Here is a 22,644-nt window from a genome sequence, read left to right as displayed (position 1 = left end):
ATGTGTGATACATGTATTTTACTACTTTGGCGTGAGAGCGGGAGAAAGAGTCTCTAGCGTGAGTAAGACCCACACCCAAAGCATGATTATTGGCAGCCATGCAACATCGCAATTCCCCACTAAAAGAAATAAAGCATTGACATTTATGGTAAAGATAAACGTTTGACGTGTTTTTATTTCTTTTAAATCTATCCTTGTTACATATTTAGTGTATACTATATCCTATAGTCTATAGCGCAGTGACAACTTCTAAATCTTTTGTGAAAAACAATATATCAAACTATTTCTTCATATTTGTCAGTATATTCCACACTCCATCCGGCTTTGTCATTAATTTCAATAAACACTAAAAGGAATATCATATCACCAGGGTTAATCTTTACACGACATGGCAATGGCAACGAAGTGAAAATATTCACACGAGTACCTGCATCAACTTCCAAGAAATAGGACTTCTTTAAACACTCCGATGAGGCCTCCAAGGTTATACCAGACTGTGTTCTCCGCTCATATACGTAAAGACAGCTGCTGGTATCCAACGCTTTAGTGGTACTGTTTTGCTGAAACGCACCTGTGAACTGTAAATGCCAGGATGGGATGGCCATGTAATCTGGCCTGCTGATGGGTTGAGTCAAGGAACAAATACAAAGTTTGACGTCAACGCCTTCATCTGCGCATGCTCTGTATTGACCGTAGCTGGATATGCGGTGGTAGTTGAGCAGACTTATATGGTTGGTTTTTGAAATAAGAACGGTAACGGTAGCTCATACATGTCATATGTTTTTAAATACTTCGTGTAGCTTTTGAATTATTTTTAATTACAAAAACTTGGTTTTCATGCTGTATAATATTTATATAAGGTATTTTAATGCTGTGTAATATTTATGTAAGCTCAATTTTTTATGGTTTTAATAATGTATAATCTACGTGTATTTAATGCTTTTATATGTTTGTCTCAGGGCCCTACTGAAAATCAACATTGTAATATTTGTTGAGTAGGTTACCCTGTTTAAATATGGTTAATAAATAAATAAATAAATAAACAAAGAAAACATCTTCGTCAAGTACGTGAATATCTAGTTGCGTGGTTACCGCACCCTGTGTATTGTACAAAAAGTGAAGATATTCAATCAGGATTGCCAGAATGGTAGCCGAATCCCAACTCCCATCCCGCCGTTCCTATCCCAAACTTTAATACGGAGCTTTTAGTACAAGTGGGACCATTATTATGATTTTCTTATGATTTCCATGCAAGATATTATGTCTGGAATCATGCCATCCGCCCCCTTTATGTTCATCAAATGGAATAATGAAATGATACAGTACCGAATTATAATTTGCACCTCTGTAAGGAAAATAAAGTATAAATGCAAATTTAACATATTTCCACATTTTGTTTTTCTTACTTCATAATTACTCATCCCTCCATACTCTAGCTGATTTTATCCTCGATCGTTTTTGCAGAATAAATACCGTTCGTGTCTTTTATACACTCTACAAATCGATTGAGTATAATTATATTCATCTTTACGTTGTATGCCCTTAAAATGTTAACAATATTCTTTTTGACATTTGATTCTTTTAATACGAGGACGATTTTGAGGTACTTTCGGTGGCTGTAAATGCCCCAAGGAAGGTTAAAATTGGGAAGTCCAAAAGGCGGGGGGGGTCAAACAAGTTTGGCAGGTTAAAATGGGGGGCAAACAATTGTAGACACATGTGATTCGGTATGTGTTCAGTATTGAGCTGTAAAAGTGTGTAGAAAACAGTACGAAAAATATGCAACCTTTCCTGCTTGCTACGCTCGCAAAATATAATAGAGACCATGAAAATAAGTTTCAATATTGGGTTCATATAATAGTATTGTGCATCTGATAAGGGGTCCTGGCTCGGTTAAGGGGAGTGGTAAGGTTTTTGCCAAACCGAAGGGGGGGGGGGAGTAAGTAATTCGTAAACACTAAGAGGGAGAGGGTGGCAAGAAACATTTAGCACCCAATTTGGTCCTCATATCACTTTATTCTCAAACTTGTTACATAGCTTCATGTAAAGCAAATGTCAATCTCTATCATCTTGACAGCATTCCGTTCCAAATTTAGAATCACGTGGAATAAATTAGACGAAAAAGGACCTTAGGTCCGTATGCACAAAAGATTTAGACCGGGTCTAAAGTTAGACCTGGTCTAAGTGGACTTTAGTTTCAGGAGAAAGGGCATTTTCCTTTACATTTGCGTAAGTTATTTTGTATTATTTTTGAACTTTGCATTAAAATCTTTACAATTTGCTAGTTACTATTGGAAGGAAATGATAGTAAAGCACCTTTCCTGATGGAACTAAATTCCACTTAGACTCTAACTCTTTTGTGCATACGGACCTTAAAGTTTAATTCACATGGGTTATCTTACCTTCTCTGAGGTTTCGCGCACATTGCCAAACCATGATGCTACTAGTCTCTGACACGAACCAAAGCCAGTCGCTGCATCAGGATGTGCAGCTCGGAACTGATTCAATATTGCATTGTTTATCTCTCCTAAAGCAAATTCTGCCACCATCCTCTGCCTTGTGCCATTGACAACATATTTAGTATTATAGCTTTCACATATACATACATTAGGTTGAATCATTGGGATTGAATCACATGTTCTATTGACATCAATTGGTGCTAATAATCCCATTGGTTCAACATTATACTGAGCATGCTCCGTTGCCACTTCAATGCTGCCCCCTGGAGCTAGTGTATGGAGAGCGTAATGAAGATCAAGTATGCTGACGAGCCGATCCTGGTTAAGTGTCAATGCCTTCATTTTATCTTCTCCAATTACTTGTGGCAAGTTCTTTGAGGCATGGATGATTAACATTGGATGGTGCATTTCAATTCGAGCTTCACCTGTTTTCCCAAATAACGCTCCATAATTATTGCCATGATCCGCAAGCAATATCGTTAACATATTATCACGGGTTGATAATGAGTTAAAGTAATCGGCAAGGTCTTCATCTAAAGTCTGTATCCGCAGACCGCTGCCTTCGTGCCCGACGTTCGTGTCTGTATAGTGAAAAAATGGCTTACCAGCTTTCTGTAACTGTTTTTTTTTTTCATCTAGATACGATAAGATGTAACTATGCTGGTATTTTCCGTTGTAGCATATTGCCTCTTTGAAACCAAAATAGAACCGACCACTAAGAGCTTCACAGCTAGATAATGTCATATCAATTCTATCAATACCAACTTCTTCAAGAGCTTTCTTTATATTTTTCCAATCCTTATTGGTTCCAAGTTGCATTACAAGTCCCCATGTATGTTTCCAACATAAATCGTATGACCAATATATCTCATAACCCCCGCTTTTATATCTTCTCATTAACGTTTTACTTTGGATGCCATCTCCGGCTCCTTTGCTTATAACGCCTGAGAACAGCGCCCTCGCCGTTGGCATAGTATGGGAATACAACGCTTGGTATAAGTTGTAACTAAACACGTAACCAGTCTCTTGCCTTCTAATATTTTTTAACGATTTAATCGTAGCTGGCATAGAACGCATAAAATGGCTATGAGAAGTTGAATCCAACCAAATCAGATTGATGTTAACTCCATTGTGTGTTTTTGCGCTCGACACATTCGACGTGACGATGTGTGGTGGGAGTAGTAACAACTGCGACACATTCTTTTGAACGTAATTCTCTTCCTCTCTTTTGCCAATCACTATTGTTTCCTTTTCCTCGACAGTGCATTTGATAAAACAAAATCCAAAGTTTGGTTTCTCTGGTGGTTGTTCCACAAGGCTCTGGATACGGGCCTCCAAGTTGGTGGTATTATAAATTTGAATCCATTCTAAAATACCTTGGTTAGAATCTATGATGCCTAAGACAATGGTACTCTTACACATTGTAGAGGAACATTTTACTACTGGTGCGCCTTTCGCATCCTGAGATTAGAAGAATGTGGAAAACAAACAGGTAGATGCACTAAATGTTGATTATACACAGGTTGCATTGTCCTGAATCCAGGGGCGTAGCAAGAGAATCCAGGGGCGTAGCAAGAGAATCCAGGGGCGTAGTCAGAGTCTCGGGGCCCATGAACAACAAACAGTTCGGGGCCCTTTTAATAAGGCCTGATTTACCATTGGGCCCCCAAAATTGCGCATATCATACTAACCCTTCATATAGCAAGATTCACCTTCATTTTGGGCTAAATTGGTCTGAAATTAAAAATTTATTTCGCGCTCAAATATCCGAGTAAGATCGGAACAATATATGATTATCTCCCTCTAATTTGCAATGCTTCTGCCAACACTGACGATCTTATAGTAGGCCCCAATTTGTAAACCAAACTTGGTCTCTTGAATGCACTTCCTCATGGTGAGTTTGGGGGCTCAAAAGTTTGGCCTGGTCCAGGTAGATACGGTCCTGCCTTATAGCATCTCCTTAACCAGCGCTTCTTTCATTTTCTTCTTGGCTTGGGGCCCCTGAACTCGGGGCCCATGGACTTCGTCCACCCTGCCCCCCCCGCTTGCTACGCCCCTGCCTGAATCACACTTCATGGTGTTAGATTGCTTTAGAATGTCCCAGTAGATGGAATAAAATTTGTTTTTTCTTTTTAGACCCATACGTATTTGGATAACTCAGTCTCTTTCTCGTATTCCTCATTTCTGAGATATTTAGTATGATTATTGTATCTTGTTTTTAAAGGACCGCTTGATAGGCCTACGTATGATACAGATACCACCCTCGCTGAATTTTTTGTTGCCTTATATACAACATCATCGACCACGCACTTTCCACATTTGCCAGGAAAATTCTAAAGCAAACTAACACCCTGAAATTTGACAAAATATAAAACCGATTATGGACTTAAACACCATTGACATTGCTATGGCGACCTTTTTTTTCACTTTTGGATTTCGTTGGAGTTCGTAGATAGTAAGTAAAAGCAGTACCAGTTTGTTGTATAAAGCACAGAATGGTTTAATATAAACACACGACGTTTCGGACAAATGTGACGTGTCATGTCAAAAGCAAACACTTTTTGGGCAGGTTATCAATTTTGAGGTTTTTACATATCTTAAATAAAGAGATATTTTGCTTCACAATGCCGTTTTTCCAATGTAATCAGACATTCCTAAGCGAAGATATTGAGTTCGTAAGTTATGGTATTATAAAATTGAAAATTGAGATATCGGCCTTTAACAATATTATTGACATAGTTGAGATGAGAGTAGGCATTACCTTGAAAAATGTCTCAAAAATACAAGATGCCAGTTATATTTGGGTCTGAAACTATCAGAAAATATTTTAACATTAATAACATCACAAATTCGCAACAAACCCAAATTGTGATAAAAATCACCCCGGGCAGATTTTTGGCTATTTCTCCATTTACGATCCTGCCCAAAAGTGTCTGCTTTTGACATGACACGTTACAAATGATCCTTTTTCAAGTGATGCCATAAAATTGAAACAAAACAAAACAAAACAATATGTCGCGTGCGTAGTTAAGCAGACCAAAGAAACGCGGATGCGCGCGCGGACACAAAAAATGGCCCATGTAAGCGAAAAGCGCAAAAGTTAATTGAACACGCGAGAGATAAGTTTACTGTGATATATGCTGAATTGAATAAAAAAAATATATGCTGAAAAAATTATAGGTTAAACATTTCAAATTTGTGGCTGTAGTGTTCCAAGCTTAAAGATGAGACGGTTCTCAGCAACAAGACGATCTTGGTTGGAGCCTCTCGATGCGATGACGCCGCCAACTTTGATGTCAGCAATAGTACACATAGATGGTGCACATGGAACAAAGATTGCTGTGATAGAGTTAAATTTAACAAAATATGCTGAGAAAATAAAATTAAACATTTCAACGTTGATCCTTTAATTTTTTGGCATCACTTGATAAAGGATCATTGTCCGAAACGTCGTGTGTTTATATTAAACCATTGTGTATTTATTCAACAAACTGGTACTGCTTTTACTTACTATCTTACAATTACAGACCTTAAAAGCTAATGTAATGTTGATAAAAAGCACTCGATGATACCAACAACATATCAAAAGATAGTGATGAAACTACTAAACAAAGTTTGAGCTATAAGCGTGCAAAGCAAAGTAATGATAACGATGAAATGCTTTGGGTGGACTACCATATCTTGGGAATGTGAATACATTCCATGGTGTCAACACAGCCAAAGTCTATCCCAGAGTTACTCTGTCTAACGGAGATAGTTAGAAAGTGCTCAACTGCAAAACAGGGGCGTAATAACGCTGTTAACGAGTGTTATTATTCTGAAAGGTCTGTTCTTTGATTTATTTTACGCTCTCCCTTTTGGGATTGAGCACTTTATTCAAAAGATAGTATAACTATGAGTAAAATGTTGATATATATATAATATATATATATAATTAGTAGGTTCCAAGTAGAGTTTCTTCCACTGATTCGGAGACATGCAGCAAAATTAGGTCATAGGCCTTGAAATAAAATGCTGTGTCGGACATAATCCTTGAACACGGCAAAAGTTCCAAGTCAACAAAAACATCTGCATCCAGCGATGCTGAGGTCTTCATCAGTGCTCGGGCCACAGTTCTATAAAGTAGAAATACTCGGAGACTCGTTTCTGACTAGAGAACATTTGCACGAACGTGTTTTCTAACGGGTTAGTAAAGTAAGTGTTTTGATAGAGCTTCCTAACTTGGGGTGATCACAAAATACGTCCCCTTTTAAAAGTAACAAGACGAAAATGATAGTGTCAACCCAGGGTGACTGTTGAAGACAATTGGGCAGCTTCAGGTTGTTACTTTAGTGTGCGTGTCAACTTGGGGTAGTCGGGATGTATACCTTAATACACATACAATTCTGTGAGCTTGTAAGATGAATATAGTTGAAGTGATGCTTATTTGGAAAAGTTCTATACATGTAAATTAAGCGCTCAATAATAAAATGATTATATCTGTCGTTAGGTCTGACACCGTGGAATGTATATTTTTGTTTTATATGCGTTCTATTTGGTCAGTGATTTTGGATGCCTCTGAAAAAAGACTGAAAATGTCTGAAAGCTTATGCGTGACGTGCCAAGTTCACTATAATTATGTAATATAAGGCCTTAAAATTGTTTGATTGACGTAACATACAAAAAAGTTAGGGTCGGCATTTTAAGCTGTAAATTGCGTATGATAAAGGCCTTGGAATTTGTTTTTCAATTTTATTTAGGCCTATATTTTATATTCTTTTGAAAAAAAAAGAAGAAAAGTGTAGAGTCGGGCCTATTTTTAGGGTCGGTCGGGTTACGCCAATCAAACAATTGTTAGGCCTAATCAGAACCAAGAATCTTTTATAGATATGTCATTTTACATGAATGTCACGTTTACCAATAACTTAAGTAATATGCGCTGCTCACCTTAAGTACCTCACAAATGTTATACGTTTTTGGTGAGAACAGGATTCTTTGGGCTTAGAGAGAAATAAATCGGCTGCAATCTCGCAAGAATCATTCATTGGCCTCAGGCGTTTGCATTTTACTCGTAGGTCTGGTTTGGTAGATTGGTCAAAACGTGGCACATTGCATTCTTGGTCATGTTGATTAGTTGAAATGCCCTAATGGAATAAAATGGAAAATTCAAAAGATTATGTTTTTATATTTTAGAATATTATAACTAATTGTAGAGACTTTTATTATATTTTATTTTAGAATATTGCAATTATGTAATTGCTTAATTCTTTAATAGAATGATATTTTTATGTTTCAATATCAATGTTGGCGCCCTTACAACCAGATCCGCTATGAAAACAGTAATAATGAAGTAAATATTAACATTAGTCACGGCAGTTGTGTCTTTTGCATAAAGGATCTTCTTCTTCTTCAAAAAAAAAATTATAAGCCAAGAAAAACATAGCACAATGACGGTACTCCCACATTAATTGTTACAAGGGTCACTTCTGGGGTAAAACCAATTACCTTCAAATATTTTATTAGACATGAAAAACATTTCAGAGTGACGGTATGTTCACACATGATATATATATGGCTTTTTTTTTGTGTCAAAGATTATTAAGGGGTCACTTCCGGTCCGAGACAAAATACATTCAAAATGACTCGCCTCTGCTACAAATAACATAGCAGTCTATTGGATGTTCATAGATTTGGGGTTAAAGGTCATTAAGGGGTCATTTCCGGTCCAAAACGAGCCCCCTTCAGAATGCCTATAAATAACATAGCTGAGTGATATCATTCGCAAAAGGTTATAAAAGGTTGTCAGTAAACGTTTAAATGTCGGGTTATATAAAGGGTATATTAAGGGTATAAAACGTTTTCATAACATTAAAAATCATTTTTTGATAATCTACTGCTCAGCAAACAAAAATGTTTTACAGAAAACGTTTAAATGTCGGGTTATATAAAGGGTATAAAAACGTTTTAATAACATTCCAAAAACATTTTTGAAAACTTGATACAAAACATTCTAAACAGAAAATATTTTGCGAAAAATGTTTGCCCAAAACATTTGCAATAACGTTTTAAAAACGTTTTCATGACCTTTATATAACCCGACATTTAAATGTTATTAAAACATTTTGAAAAAACCATTTTAAGAACATTTCTGTGTTTGCTGGATGCAAATATTTTAACATAATGTTATTTAAGTGTTGACAAAATATTTGGCAAAAAATGTTTGCAAAAATAGTTTACAATAACATTTTTGAAAATATTGTTGTAGTTTTAAAACGTTTTCATGACCTTTATATAACCCGACATTTTAATGTTATTAAAACGTTTTTATGTAAACCAAAAGCCAAAATATAACTTATTAAAAACGTTTTTAAAACGTTTTTGTGTTTGCTGGGTATGGAGTATTTAGATATTCGGGGTCAGACATTGGGAGCTGACTAAATAAATAAAAACTGGCTACATTATTTTATGTTCAGCAAATACTTTAATTTTTTATTTGCGAGTGAAGAATAATATTGACTTACTGGATAAGGTGAAATCAACTTCAATCCCAACTCCCTGAAATTAACGAAACGACCGCTTTGATAAATTTCGATTGGTGCTGATGTTATTGATCTCAATGTGTAACCATGGTAACTGCCTATAAACTTAACATATAGGATGAACAAAATGGCGCTCGGGACCACCAGGAAAGTAAATATCGTTCTCTTCGTAACCCTCATCTTCTCTGGAAAGACAATGGCAGGTACAGCAGGGTCTGTAAAAAGGAAAGGGTATACATCGTTCATCCTAGATGGTCTCATCTCATTTATGAGATCATGAAAGTACTAAAAAGGAGTCTCAACAATAATGTTATGTAATCTTAACACTTTTAGTACGAGCAAGTGATCACAAAAAATGCCACTTTCAGCGTAAAACGTTCCAAAGTGGTTCAAATAAGAAAAAGGTTAACACGGTCTTATGTCAAATTGGTCAAATTTAAATCGTAAATTTTAGTGGCATGAAGTCCCGTTTTTGCAAGCAAGCGATTTTTAACGTGAAAAGTCTACATTTTCCACACCCACCTACAACAATCCTGGCTATGTGCTTGGCATTATAACCATTGACCGCTGTAAAGTGCAACTTTTAAATTCGGGTATTTTTCTGTAAAAGCACTACTGTGTTGTTAATATTGAACGACATTTGACGAATGGGGTGTCAAAATGCGTGTAAATAAATCATCCTTCTCTCTATGTTGAAATATTGTGAAAACAATTATTAGTTCTGAATCTATAGGCGTATTTATAACAACTGAGTTACTTTTTGTGCAGACTTTAGTTAGCCTCATAGTTTGACTGTGGCGTTTTGCATGACCATAGTTGTATCTGATAGGAGTAAAGTTAGCTCATGGTTAAAGGGATAGCAATCAAATCCAGACTGACTATGACCTAGTGAAGTGAAAGTAATGATGCAATTCCTTGGCCATGGAAGTCGGTTCTTATAATAAGGTACCACATCCAATTTGGTCCTATACAACTATTGGTGCCCGGTTATAGGTATCGATGACTCTTAACATCACTCCCTGGATATATATATATAATACACTGTATCAAGCATAATAATTAACAGTTGCATAGTGTTATTGTTTTTCATTTAAATATAAAAACAAATACACTGTACAAATGTTCAGGGTACGATAAAAAGTGCCATCGGTACCTCTTCGGGCACCGATAGCGCTATAGGACCAAAAAAGAATACATCTAGGGCCATGTGCCATCATTGTACCAAGTATGACCCTGAGGGCGCTGTAGTTCTTGAGCTAGAGCTGTTTGAAGTTTTACACATATTGCTCCCTGTAGCCCATGACCTTTGACCTCTCGGGTCGATGTTACTGCAGTAAATATCTAAGTGGCATGGGCCATCATTGTACCAAGTATGAACCCTGAGGGCGCTATAGTTCTTGAGCTAGAGCTGTTTGAAATTATACACTTATTGCCCCCCGTAGCCCATAACCTTTGATCTTTGGGGTCGAGGCTACCTCAAGGCATTTAAAGTGGTCATGGGCCATCATTATACCAAGTATGGGCCCCTAGGCTACTTTAGTTCTTGAGCTAGAAGGGAGCAAAGAAGTGGTCTTGAGAAGGAGAAGGAGGAGAAGACTAAACGCAACAAATACAATATATATGCCCCGTTGCACGGGCATAGATAAGAAGTCGAAGACTAAACACAACAAATACAATATCTATGCCCCGTTGCACGTGCATAGATAACAAGTTATCCTTATGATGATGATATAACATATAACGCCAACATTTTGAAAAAGTGTAAATGAATTATGTTATTAACTTTTTAAACTTAGTTAAAATATAAGTTGAGGTGTACCACAAGGTTAAATTCTTGGACCCCTATTGTTTGTTTTATATATAAAAGATAATAAATGTGTACATCCATGTCAAAAGTTCAACATTACATTACATCACATACAAGGCATTTATAGGGCGCCATTTCATAAAGACCACGGCGCCAAGATGGAACACAAAATATTTGAAAGGCAAAATAAAACAGCAAACTGAAACAAAGCCACCAGATTATTGTGGGAACAGGAAGGTTTTGAGGCCTTTCTTGAAACTTGGCAGAGAAACAGCACTACGGAGTTCAGATGGAAGTGAGTTCCAGAGTGCAGGTGCGGTGAGAGAAAAACTCTTGTCGAAAGCTGATTGCAGGCCTTTAGGGTTGAATTTTGGTACAGAGAGACGTGTAGTGTCTGTTGCAGAACGCAAGCCGAGACGAGTTTGGTTATACAATGAAATTGATTCAATGAGATAATTTGGTCCATATCCATGCAGACATTTGAACACATAGAGCATGATCTTATATAAAATTCTCTGCTTCACAGGGAGCCAATGAAGTTCTTGCAGATACTGGCTGGCATGGTCATACTTAGAAGCAGAGAAAATTAATGTTGCACTCCAGTTCTGCAAGCGTTGTAATTTCATGATGTACGTTGCATTAGTTCCTGCTAATAGTACATTCCCATAGTCTAGACGTGACAGCACAAGAGATCGAACAACATGGGTGCATGTTTCATTATCAAGAAAACGACGGATCCGAGTAATATTGCGTTAGTGATATGTGATGTTCTTTGACAGTGAAGTTATCTGCTGCGTCAACATACTCATAACATCATCAAAGATAACGCCCAGGTTTCTGACACTAGTGGAGGGGTGGACGATGTCATCTGCAATGTGAAGGCATATATCAGGCATTTGGCGTTTGAAGTGAGGAGATGATATAACCAAGAATTCCGTTTTGTCGTTGTTTAATTTCAAGAAATTAAATGTCATCCATGTCCTGATTTCTTTGATACAAGATGTTATTGATGACAAAGCGGTTTCAATTGATGATGGGTTAGATGGCTCAAAACTACAGAAAATCTGTATATCGTCCGCGTACATGTGGTATGAAAGCGAGTGGTTTTGATGATCCTGCCTATTGGAATTGTATACACTGTGAAACCTCGGGGCCCCAAAATTGAGCCCTGAGGTAGTCCATAGTCCATGGTCTTTGCCATTGAGTATACACCATCAATCACAACAGTTGTTGTTCTACCAGTAAAATAGGACCTCAACCAGTCAAGAGCAATCCCAGTCACCCCGATCTCATGCGACATTCTACTCAGCAGAAGGTCGTGGTTCACCGTATCGAAAGCCGCACTGAGATCGAGTAAGACAAGGAAAACTCCTTTCTGGTTGTACACATGTCCCATAACCTCATCCTTCACTTTCAAAAGTGCCGTTTCGGTGCTATGGCCACGCATATAGGCAGATTGCAGTTCTTCACCAAGATGATGTTTCAACATGTGGTTGTTGATGTTGTTAACAACATGTTTCTCTATCAACTTTGAGAGGAAAGGTATGTTTGCAACCGGTCGGTAGCTTTTCAGTTCACTCTGGTTCAAAGACTGCTTTTTGATAAGGGGGTTTATGACGGCATGTTTTAGTGAGCTGGGAAATACACCTGAGGAAATGGATGTATTTATGATGCAAGTTATTACAGGCAAAAATACAGACATGTTTTCTTTCTTTCTTTCTTTCTTTCTTTCTTTCAGTAACCAGGTAGGAATAGGATCTAACAAGCAACTTTTTGTTGCACTACCGTGTACAAGATCTCTAACATCATCTTCTGTAACATGATCATAAAAAGAGAGTTCACATATATTAGAAACATCATGAAGCTGGGATATTGACTTGGAAAAGAAGGTATGGAATTAATTGGCAACTTCTGTAGATTAAATTCAGACTTCTGTTCTCCCCATGGTTCATTTAGAATTGGGTAAATGAATCATGAAAGTACTCCGTCCTTCGGTGGGGACGTTAAGCCGTCGGTCCCATGTGCAGAGAGCCATACCTGTACATGTATTTCGCAGCCAGTTTCGAAAAGAGTAGGGTGTTAACACCTGACTGTTCCCAGCCCGTCCCGGTGTTCAAATGGACCCCAATGGAAATAAGCTTAAATAGCGGCTTTCTTGGGTTATCCAGGGTTGTCAAACCCGAACAAATCAAATCAAGAATACGATGCACTTGTCGGCTGCTACATGTGTCTCATTTCACATAATAGCTAGGAATAAAGACTCATCTCCGAAGTGGAGGTCACTTCAAATCATCCCAAGTCACATGGTTTAGGAATACAGAGAACATTCCTTAACCATGCGACTTGGAGATGATTTGAAGTGACCTCCACTTCGGAGATGAGCCCGTTTGTTCCCAGCTATTATGTGAAATGAGACAAATGTAGCAGCTGACAAGTGCATCGTTTTGATATGGATGTATACAACTCATCAACGTTATAAGTTAAAAAATCATAAACAGGAGTAGTAGGGAAGCTCTCTCGGTGGCTTGTAAAGGCTTAAAAGCAGTGGCGTACCTGGGGGAGGGGATGTTTTGACAAAGTCAAATTGATGTATTTTGTACAGGCACATAAGAAAATCTGAAAATAAATATTCTGAGCTGAGGAAAACCTTTTCTACTAGACTTTGAATTTTCTACTACATTCAAACATCGTAGATTTTTTGTCAATTCTCTTCATTCTAGAAAGCTTCAACATATTTCGTTAAATTGTTGCATACGCATATTTGCTATAAAATATTAATAATGTTGATATGTATTGTAAAATGGGAATAAGCGGTTCCTGATTTCTTTAAACACTTCACGAACTTGGTGATTTTCAGTGCTCCATACCTATCAATAAACGAATTGGTTAAAATGCTTCTATTTTCAATGTTGAGCTAGATTTTGTATTTTTTAATTAGCGACATTATTTCACTGAAACCTAATTAAGCCAGGTATAAAGTTTCAACGACCAAACTATAGTAATATTGAAAACAATTACATTTCTTGTCACCTACCAGCCGATTAAGTGGTTTTTCATAAGTTTCACATTTGTTGATTTTGGTACCTATTTTACGTTTGTTTGTCCAATCCATTTCAGAGTCAACTATAGACAAACTAAATTGTACTCTTCTTTTACATCCAATTACATGTATGGTATTATACGAGGGTCATTCAAAAAGTTCTACCTCCATCGTCACAACTCTGTTATCTTACGTGCCAGGATATTGAAATTACCCATGATTATAGTCTTAAATCTTTACTACAAAAAAGCAGTTATTTGATTAAATGTGATTTTTGGTTGTTAAAATGTGTTAATTAAAGCGAACAGATTTGGTATGTCGGAAATTTCCGGTCTGAGAAGAAAGGCTATAGTTGATTAAAACGGTTGCCCATATCTAATTCATTACATAATTATTTCTGGAAAAGATTAATTGCTTTATTTTTGTTCAAAGATTATATCTAATGCTTCAGTTTTATTGTACAGTTTTATTGGGTATCTCGCATTTTAAGCAATGGATGCATCTTGACGTGCAAGTATGATCATGATGCACAGTTTGTTAATAGCCTTGTACAGCCTGTCTCAAAAACAATTGTGCAAGTGAAAAGCGCCCTCTTTGGCGATTAGAAAATACCGTTGTGACATGATGCTTACATCAACGTCAAGGGCACAGTCATAGCTCTCAAATACCGTTTGTTCTGTTCAATTTGCTCTTTTTAATCTCGAGATATGTTTAGTTAATCACAATTGTGCCACTTTTACTACGAAATAGGGCTGTACATGTAAATCAATGATAGCTGATGTTGATGCGTCTAATGTACTCCCCCCTTCGGGGCTCGTGCATTAGACGCATCAACACCAGCGCGCGTGCATTATGTTGTCTAATTTCATTAATTTGTCAAATTTCATGAACTTGTCAAAGTTCATTACCCGTAAGTGTGGGATATTTGTTTGTCTTTTAACATGTCTTGAATGACAAAAAGAACAGTATTTACCATGGTAAAATCATTGACATGCACATGTATTTAATTTTACAGCAGAATGTGAAATATTTATTTATCGTTTAATTTGTCGTAAGAGGAAAAAGAGAATCATTATACCTTTATCATGATAAAACATTAAAAACAATTTTGTATTGTTGTGTATTTGATGCATTCTTTTGATTTCACGAAGGAACTCTTGATAAACTTGATGCTACCATTGATTCACGTTTACAGTTCTCTTCCCTAGTAAAAGTGGCACAATTGTGATTTTACCCTTTCGTTGTTAAGTAAGCATATCTCGAGATTAAAACAAGCACATTGAACAGACTAAACGGCATTTGAGAGCTAAGACTATGCCCTCGATGTAAGCATTATGTCACAACGGTATTTTATAATTGTCAAAGAGGGCGCTTTTCGCTTGCACAATTTTTTTAGACAGGCTGTATATACTTACCAAATACAAAAACTGTGCATTCGACTTATTTGATTTTAACTTATAAAGATCCAATTAATACGACTTGAACGAGAAAAAGAGGGCGCAATGAGGGGCCTCTGTTTTTGGGACACCCTGTACGTACTGACATGGAATTTGCATACAAACTTGGAGGGATTTGATATTATGTCCCCCATCTAAAAACACGAGGGATGTCCCCCTGTCCCCCGGGATTTATGTCTCCATGTAAGAATATTTATTTTAAATTTGGTAAATTGGATCGCTATTATAAACAGCAGCCGTAACGATAAATTCAAGATGATCGTCAACGATGTACTTAAAATTCAGCAAATTTACTATAATATAAACACGCTCATATTGCCACGATTCAGATCTACACAATCACATCATTATGATCATTGCAAAACTCTTTGTACACAGCTGGTCTGAATGACGTTTTCTACACGGTACATTGTGAGCATAGTCGTCAATACAAACTCGACAACACTGATCTTACTTTAGTTAACAAATTTATCCATAAAATAGACATTATCAAAGTATTTAATTGATCATTTATGTGAATCATATGTTATGCTCTTTATTTCTACACGTAACAGTTGTTTGAAATGATCTTTGTTGTCAAGACTACAGCATCATTTAAACAAAATTAATAGTCAACATCTGTTGCGTGTTATAGTCAAAAAGCACGCACGTAGATATTGAGTCAGATCTTTTTAACAAACTGTAACAGTTTATCATATTAAATATCATTGCTGTATAGCTTTAAATATTAAATTAAAAAAAATATGTCAGATTTGTAATATTGTGGCTAGAAAATCATACAATAAATAATTTATTAAAAAAAGCCCGTAATTTTCTCATGTACTGAATACTGACTACTTACCAGTTTAATATAAATTAAAGACATAAAGAAAGCTTTATAAAACATTATATAATTATTTTAGCATAATCATAATTATTAACTAATTTGTTGTATTAAAAACGGCAATGATAACCGTCAGTCCATGCAGATATTAGGTTGTGTTTACAAGCCGCTCGCGGTGACGGAATGTTACCTATCGGCGAGGAAAGCATAGCTTTCTAATAGTTGCATGGCCAAGCATACAACTCGGCGCAGTCACGGTGACGAGCTAACGACGAAGAGCTCGTGGTCAACACGAAAGTAGGCTGTGCATGATGCAGTCATGTCTACAGTAGAATTCACCACGACCTTTGCAGGACTTAAACCCCATTAAAAGCTATTAAACCAAGATAACACTCATTGAACACAGCTCAACTGATTAAATCAGATCTTCTCTGGTTAAATCCACACTACACATTTTTCTGTTTTACCTGTGCGGTATCGCAATAAGCTGGTATTATAGTTTCAGTTGGGTAAGCGATTATAAAGCAAACGTAAGGTAACAATACTATGTGGGCCTTTGTTCACGAAATGAGACAATAGTCTGCTTATTGTTAACCAGCATTCTTGAAAATGAGAAACATAATGGTTGTTGACTTAACACGGTTTGGAAATAATTTCTTCATATTTTTTTGGTGTTATCTGTCGTTTACATATCCTTCCTAAAACACAAAAGTGCGAATATTTCCACCTAAATTAGCTAAAAACTTAGGACATTTTTTAGAATTTCAGAGAATACTTTAAATATTGGCCGGTTATTTTTCACACAGTGACGTTAACTAGGCAATGTCCTATTACCTATAACATACACTAAAACACCAAAGTGCGAATATTTCCAAACACCTAAATTAACTAAAAATTTAGGACATGTTACAAAACAATATTTTCTAGAATTTCAGAGAATACTTTAAATATTTTTCACACAGTGACGTTAACTAGGCAATATCCTATACTTCTAACATACACTATTTGTAGAGGTCACGCGTCAATGGTGAGAGCACTGTGTATTGTGTATAGGAAAACGGACAGTAACTAGTTAATGTGCAGACTCGCCTTATAGCCGGTTTCTATATGGAATGCGGTTCAACAGCCACAACTACCGGTCAACCGGCTGTTGCATGAGTTTTGAGGCTAAAATGTACTAAAATGAGTAAAAACCGAATCGAACGAAATAAAGGTTATTTTTCCACTCACACTATGTCACTACAATGATTTCCACAAGTGCTTTAAAACTTTGGTCAGAGATCATCCCTCTATTTATAACCAACATGTATAGAGAACCAAAAATCACATATTCGTCAGATAACTTTGATTTTGTACCCTAGATTTATATACGCATGGGTAATTTCAATGTCCTAGCACGTAAGATAACAGAGATGTGATGATAGAGGTAGAACTTATGATGAGTGTCTTCCTCTTACGAAATACACTCCAAATAGGAGGAAGGATCCATTGTCCCCATGGATAACAAAAGGATTATTAAAGAGTATAAATGTTAAAAACAAACTGTATAAAGAATACAAGAGATGTCCTAATGAGAGAAAGTTCACCAAATTTAAAGAATACAGAAATAAATTGCATACCTTGGTAAGGAAATCTAAGAGAAATTATTATGATGATAAGTTTCTGAAGGCGAAAGACAATATTAAAAAAACTTGGACAACTATTAATAGTATACTAGGTCGAAAAAGGTCTCTAAAGGTCATGCTTCAAAAACTGCTCAAACGATATAACGACTGACCCCAAAACCATAGCTAATAAATTTAATGATTTTTTGTTAATATTGGACCAGAACTTGCGTCTGATATAAAACATGATGGTAAACATTTATATGAATATCTAGAGAATCCAGAACAAAACAGCGTATACTTACCACCTGTACTAGAGGAAGAAATTATCAAAATCATCAACCAATTTGATCAATCAAAAAGTCCTGGCTATGATGACATTGGAAATTTTATTATAAAGAAGGTTGCAAAGGAAGTTAGTACACCTCTTGCTATGATTATGAACTTATCAATAACCACTGGTATAGTCCCTGATCATTTAAAGATTGCAAAGGTAATACCCATTTATAAAAAAGAAGACCCAGAATTATATTCAAATTATCGACCTGTGTCAATTCTTCCGTGTTTTTCCAAAATTTTGGAAAGAGTTATTTTTAATAGATGTGTCAATTATATGGATAAAAACAATATACTAAATGACAAACAATTTGGTTTTAGAAAAAACCATTCAACTGGTATGGCTATTACAGAACTTGTTGACAAAATAAACAGTGCAGTAGAAAGCTCCAAAACTACAGTTGGTATTTATCTAGATTTGTCAAAAGCATTTGACACGATAGACCATCACATATTACTTTATAAGCTGGAACATTATGGCTTCAGAGGAATTGTACTTGATTGGTTTAGAAGCTATTTGTCAAATAGGAAACAATTTGTTAATTACAACGCTCATACATCCGAACTCAAAGAAATAAGGTGCGGTGTTCCTCAAGGGTCAATATTGGGGCCATTGTTATTTATCTTGTACATCAATGATATTATTTATACTTCATCAATTTTGGATTTCGTACTTTTTGCGGACGACACTACTATCCTTTTTTCACATAAAAACATTAACTCCAAAGTAAATCTGATCAATTCCGAATTAAGGGAAGTGACAAATTGGTTTCGAGCTAATAAGCTCTCACTGAATGCGAGCAAAACAAACTATATGGTACTTGGAACTCAACACCAAACAAATAGACCATTTGAAGCACTAAATATTGAACTGGATGGAACAAGCTTAACAAGAGTAAATAAAACCAAATTTCTTGGAGTTCAAATTGATGAAAACTTAACATGGAAGGACCAAATAGGGGGAGTTTCAATGACAATATCCAGAAATATTGGAATTATTAATAAACTGAAACATTTTGTACCAAGACATGTATTGTATACCCTTTATTGTACACTTGTTCTACCATATGTAAACTATGGCATTATAGCGTGGGGAAACGCATGTAAAACACATTTGGATCGAATTTTTAAACTTCAAAAACGTGCTGTTAGGAATATGTAAAACTAGTTTTAGGCACCATAGCAGACCATTATTCATTGATCTAAATATATTGAATGTATATGAATCTTATAAATTGGAACTTGGTGTACTTATGTACAAACATATTAATGATGACTTGCCAAACATATTTAAGGAATACTTTTGTAAAAGACATGACATTCATAGCCACAAAACTAGGAAAAACGATGATTATGATATTCAGAAAAGAAAAACAAACTTTGCGAGCAAAGGTGTCAGGACATCAGGGCCTTCCCTTTGGAATGACCTTCCTCTCGAATTAAAAAATGCCATGAGCGTTAAAACTTTTAGAAATCAATTAAAAAAATATTTATTAAATCAAACTTGGTTGTAATTTCATGTACATGCTTCTTTAGAGCGATTAATGTCTTAATTTATCTACAAATTGTGTATGCTAATTCTATATCTATACATTAATGCTTATGTCATTTCAATGTTGTTATATTCATTGTGGTGACATAAACATTATTTAAATCATGTTTGTTTATATTATGTCTTAGGGGATGATCACTTCTGGCCTTCATGGCCTTTTGATCATCTCCTCCATGTCATTTTACTCGTCTTTTTTTTTTGTCTTTTCGTGTTTTTTATATATTCTTGCTTGTTGTTTAATGTTGTTGTTAATGTAGATGATGTGGAAAATAAAATACTTACTTACTTTTTGAATGACCCATGTATCCACATAATGCCATTTGAATATATGTATCTAGTAAATGACAAACTAGACAAAATATCAAAATTGATGCTTCATTATGATATCACATGTTGTTCAAAATGGATGCCTAAATTTGACCTCAACCAGGTGACCTGTAACCTGACCTATGTTTTCCAAATAACATGTAATAGAAACTACATAGTATTAAATTGGCTACCATCAAGTATGGAAGAGTTAATTTAGCGTGCCTGACTAAGCACAGAATAGAATTGAATAAATCATATCAATTAGTGGTTTTTTAGCGGGTTCGTCGTCGGACAAGTTTAGAAGTGTCAAGCTTTCGTCAGGAGTACCTAAGAATGAGACATGTAGGCCGTCATTACCTACTGATGGCTCTGAAAAGAGCCGTTCACTGAACACTGCCCTTTGTCAACAGAAAACAAGCATATCTCGCCTATCTGCTAAATTTGAAGGTTTGGTGGCTCTGAAAAGAGCAGTTCACTGAAGACTGGCCCTTTTCAACAAGGTACTTTGTCCTAAAGAAGTCAGAGCTACTCCTGACGAAAGCGTGACAGTTATAAACTTGTCCGACGGCGAACCCGCTAAAACCCACTAATTGTTATGAATTCCCGTCGTAAAAGGCTATCCCACAATAAATAATTATATCTTATTATTTTTGTTATGAGACACACATTATGAGTTACTATATATTCCTAAGTAACGGTAAACAAAAAATGTACAGGGCAAAATTTATATACTAAGATGGTTTACAAGCACTAGCCTATAGGTAGAGATATATTTATAACAATTTGAGTCCATGATGTGATGAACAAATTGATGTACTTCAAAAATTTGCAAGAAAAAAAAGAAGAGATCTATCAATCAATATGATACAAACCGTTATGATAAAAATTGAAAAAAATGAAATTGAAAAGGCTACTAGATGAAAGTCTACGAGTGGATATATTAAAGGAGTATTTCGTGATCCTAGCATCCTCTTTTTATGACATTTTTTAGTAGATATCCACGAAAAAAGCTTATTCTCAAAATTTCAGTTGATTCCGATTTTGCGTTTGCGAGTTATGCATGATTATGTGAATTCTACTGATCCATACAATGTGTTGTAATTTCGTTCTGATATACCAGAACGAAATTCAAATGTCACGATATCTTTGCTTAACGAATTAATCTGCAAGAAATGTTTTGTATATAAACATTATGTAGCCAGAGGTTTCCAGTGATATAAAAATCTCAACTTTTTTAGAGAAAAGTAGGGGGTTGATGCTGTGGATCACGAAATGCCCTTTTAATAGTGGTAGATAAAATGAATAAAGAGTTTAACTTCGACACTATACATTATTTTTCGCTCACCTGGAATATAGACGTTTTCACTAGTTCGACTAGCGTCTTCATCAGCAGATGGTGATGCTGTGATCGGGATATTCATGATGACATCAACTTGATTGACAGTATGACGTCATAGGGGCGGCGCTACACCATTGCATCCTATGACATCAATTTGTAAGCGTTCTTTGAGCAAAGTTATTGTTCATTGAATTTATATACAACCGTATGACAAAACAGACGAAATCTGCATTTGACTTGCTTAAAAATGAGGAAATAAGATATTGATACACTAAAAATCACACTGATGCCTGCAATGAACTTTGAAAAGGTGGATTTCTGTCATTGTCCAACTACAATGAAAAAGGGATTGAAACACTTCTAAAAATCATTGGCCACTCATTAAGGGGGTACTACACCCATTGATTTTTTTTTGCATTTTTTTGCATTTTGTTAAGAAATTACAAAAAAAAATTGGACAAAGTGGTATGCAAAATGAAGGGGCAAATCTTCTCGTTTTATTGGTGGCATCGGTATCAACGTAGCTTACATGCTTTTAAAAGTAGAAGCCAAAAGGTGGTACATCACTGATGATTTAAATTCACTTCATTTTGGAAAGTTTACTATCAACGGATTTCGTTAAAATTTTGGATATGTGTTGCTAACACGTTAGGGAAATAAAGTTGATATATAAAATGGGAATAAGTGGTTCCTGATTTCTTTTATGACTTCATGAACTTGGTGCTCCACAACTATCAAAAATGAACTGGTTAAAATACTTCTATTTTCAATGTTGAGCTATATTTTGTATTTTTAACTTGCGACATTATTTCACTGAAACTTAATTAAGCCACAGGTAACAGGTTACCACAACCATACTACAGCAATGTTGAAAAATATTGTATTTCTTGTAACCTATACCACCATATTGGGTAGTTTTCCGTAAGCTTAACTTTTGTGATTTTGGTAACTATTTTATATTTATTTGTGAAATCCATTTCAACTAGGCATTCTAAATTGTACTCACCATTTACATCCCAAGGTATATTAGTATATCCACCTTGCACTTCTCGATATATATCCAGTTAAAGACAGAATATCAAAATTATTCCTCAGTTTGATACATTTTGTATCACAGACTCTCACATGTGTATTCAAAATTGATTCTTAGATTTGACCTGAACCAATTGACCTATACCCTGACGTACGGTGACCTAATAGCCTTTTCTTCTCCTAACAACACATTAAAGTATCAAATTGACTAATGACTATTCATCCATTGTGTAAGTGTTTATTTAATTTATTCAGTGTTATATATTTTGCAAGCACCACTAGATTTTCTATAGAGAGTATAACAAAGGATTTAATGTATTCTATTCATGTACCCTACTTGAACATGTTGAAAAGAATAAATTATGGTT

The 22,644-nt window shown here is 35.7% G+C and overlaps 1 protein-coding gene across 1 annotated transcript; it reads right to left on the bottom strand.

Moving 5' to 3' along the window:
- Positions 1–275: 275 nt before the first annotated feature.
- Positions 276–21,326, bottom strand: LOC140140462 (uncharacterized). The gene is made up of 6 exons (XM_072162222.1): positions 21,251–21,326; positions 8,960–9,192; positions 7,400–7,582; positions 2,403–3,920; positions 1,045–1,098; positions 276–578 (listed from the first exon to the last, which is right to left on the bottom strand). The coding sequence occupies exons 1-6, from the start codon at positions 21,324–21,326 to the stop codon at positions 276–278; spliced, it is 2,367 nt and encodes a 788-aa protein (XP_072018323.1).
- Positions 21,327–22,644: the final 1,318 nt, after the last annotated feature.

The sequence above is a fragment of the Amphiura filiformis genome, chromosome 19, assembly GCF_039555335.1.
Source record: "Amphiura filiformis chromosome 19, Afil_fr2py, whole genome shotgun sequence".
Taxonomy (NCBI): Eukaryota; Metazoa; Echinodermata; class Ophiuroidea; order Amphilepidida; family Amphiuridae; genus Amphiura; species Amphiura filiformis.
The sequence above is the reverse complement of the archived record's forward strand: the minus strand, read 5'-3'. Positions and strand labels throughout refer to the sequence as shown.

Coding starts and splice junctions, on each gene's coding strand:
- LOC140140462 (XM_072162222.1), bottom strand. CDS start 21,326: ATGAATATCCCGATCACAGCATCACCATCTGCTGATGAAGACGCTAGT. Junction 9,193..21,250: donor TGAAAACGTCTATATTCCAG/GTGAGCGAAAAA, acceptor TCCTTTTTACAG/ACCCTGCTGTACCTGCCATT. Junction 579..1,044: donor TTGACGAAGATGTTTTCTTT/GTTTATTTATTT, acceptor TGGCATTTACAG/TTCACAGGTGCGTTTCAGCA.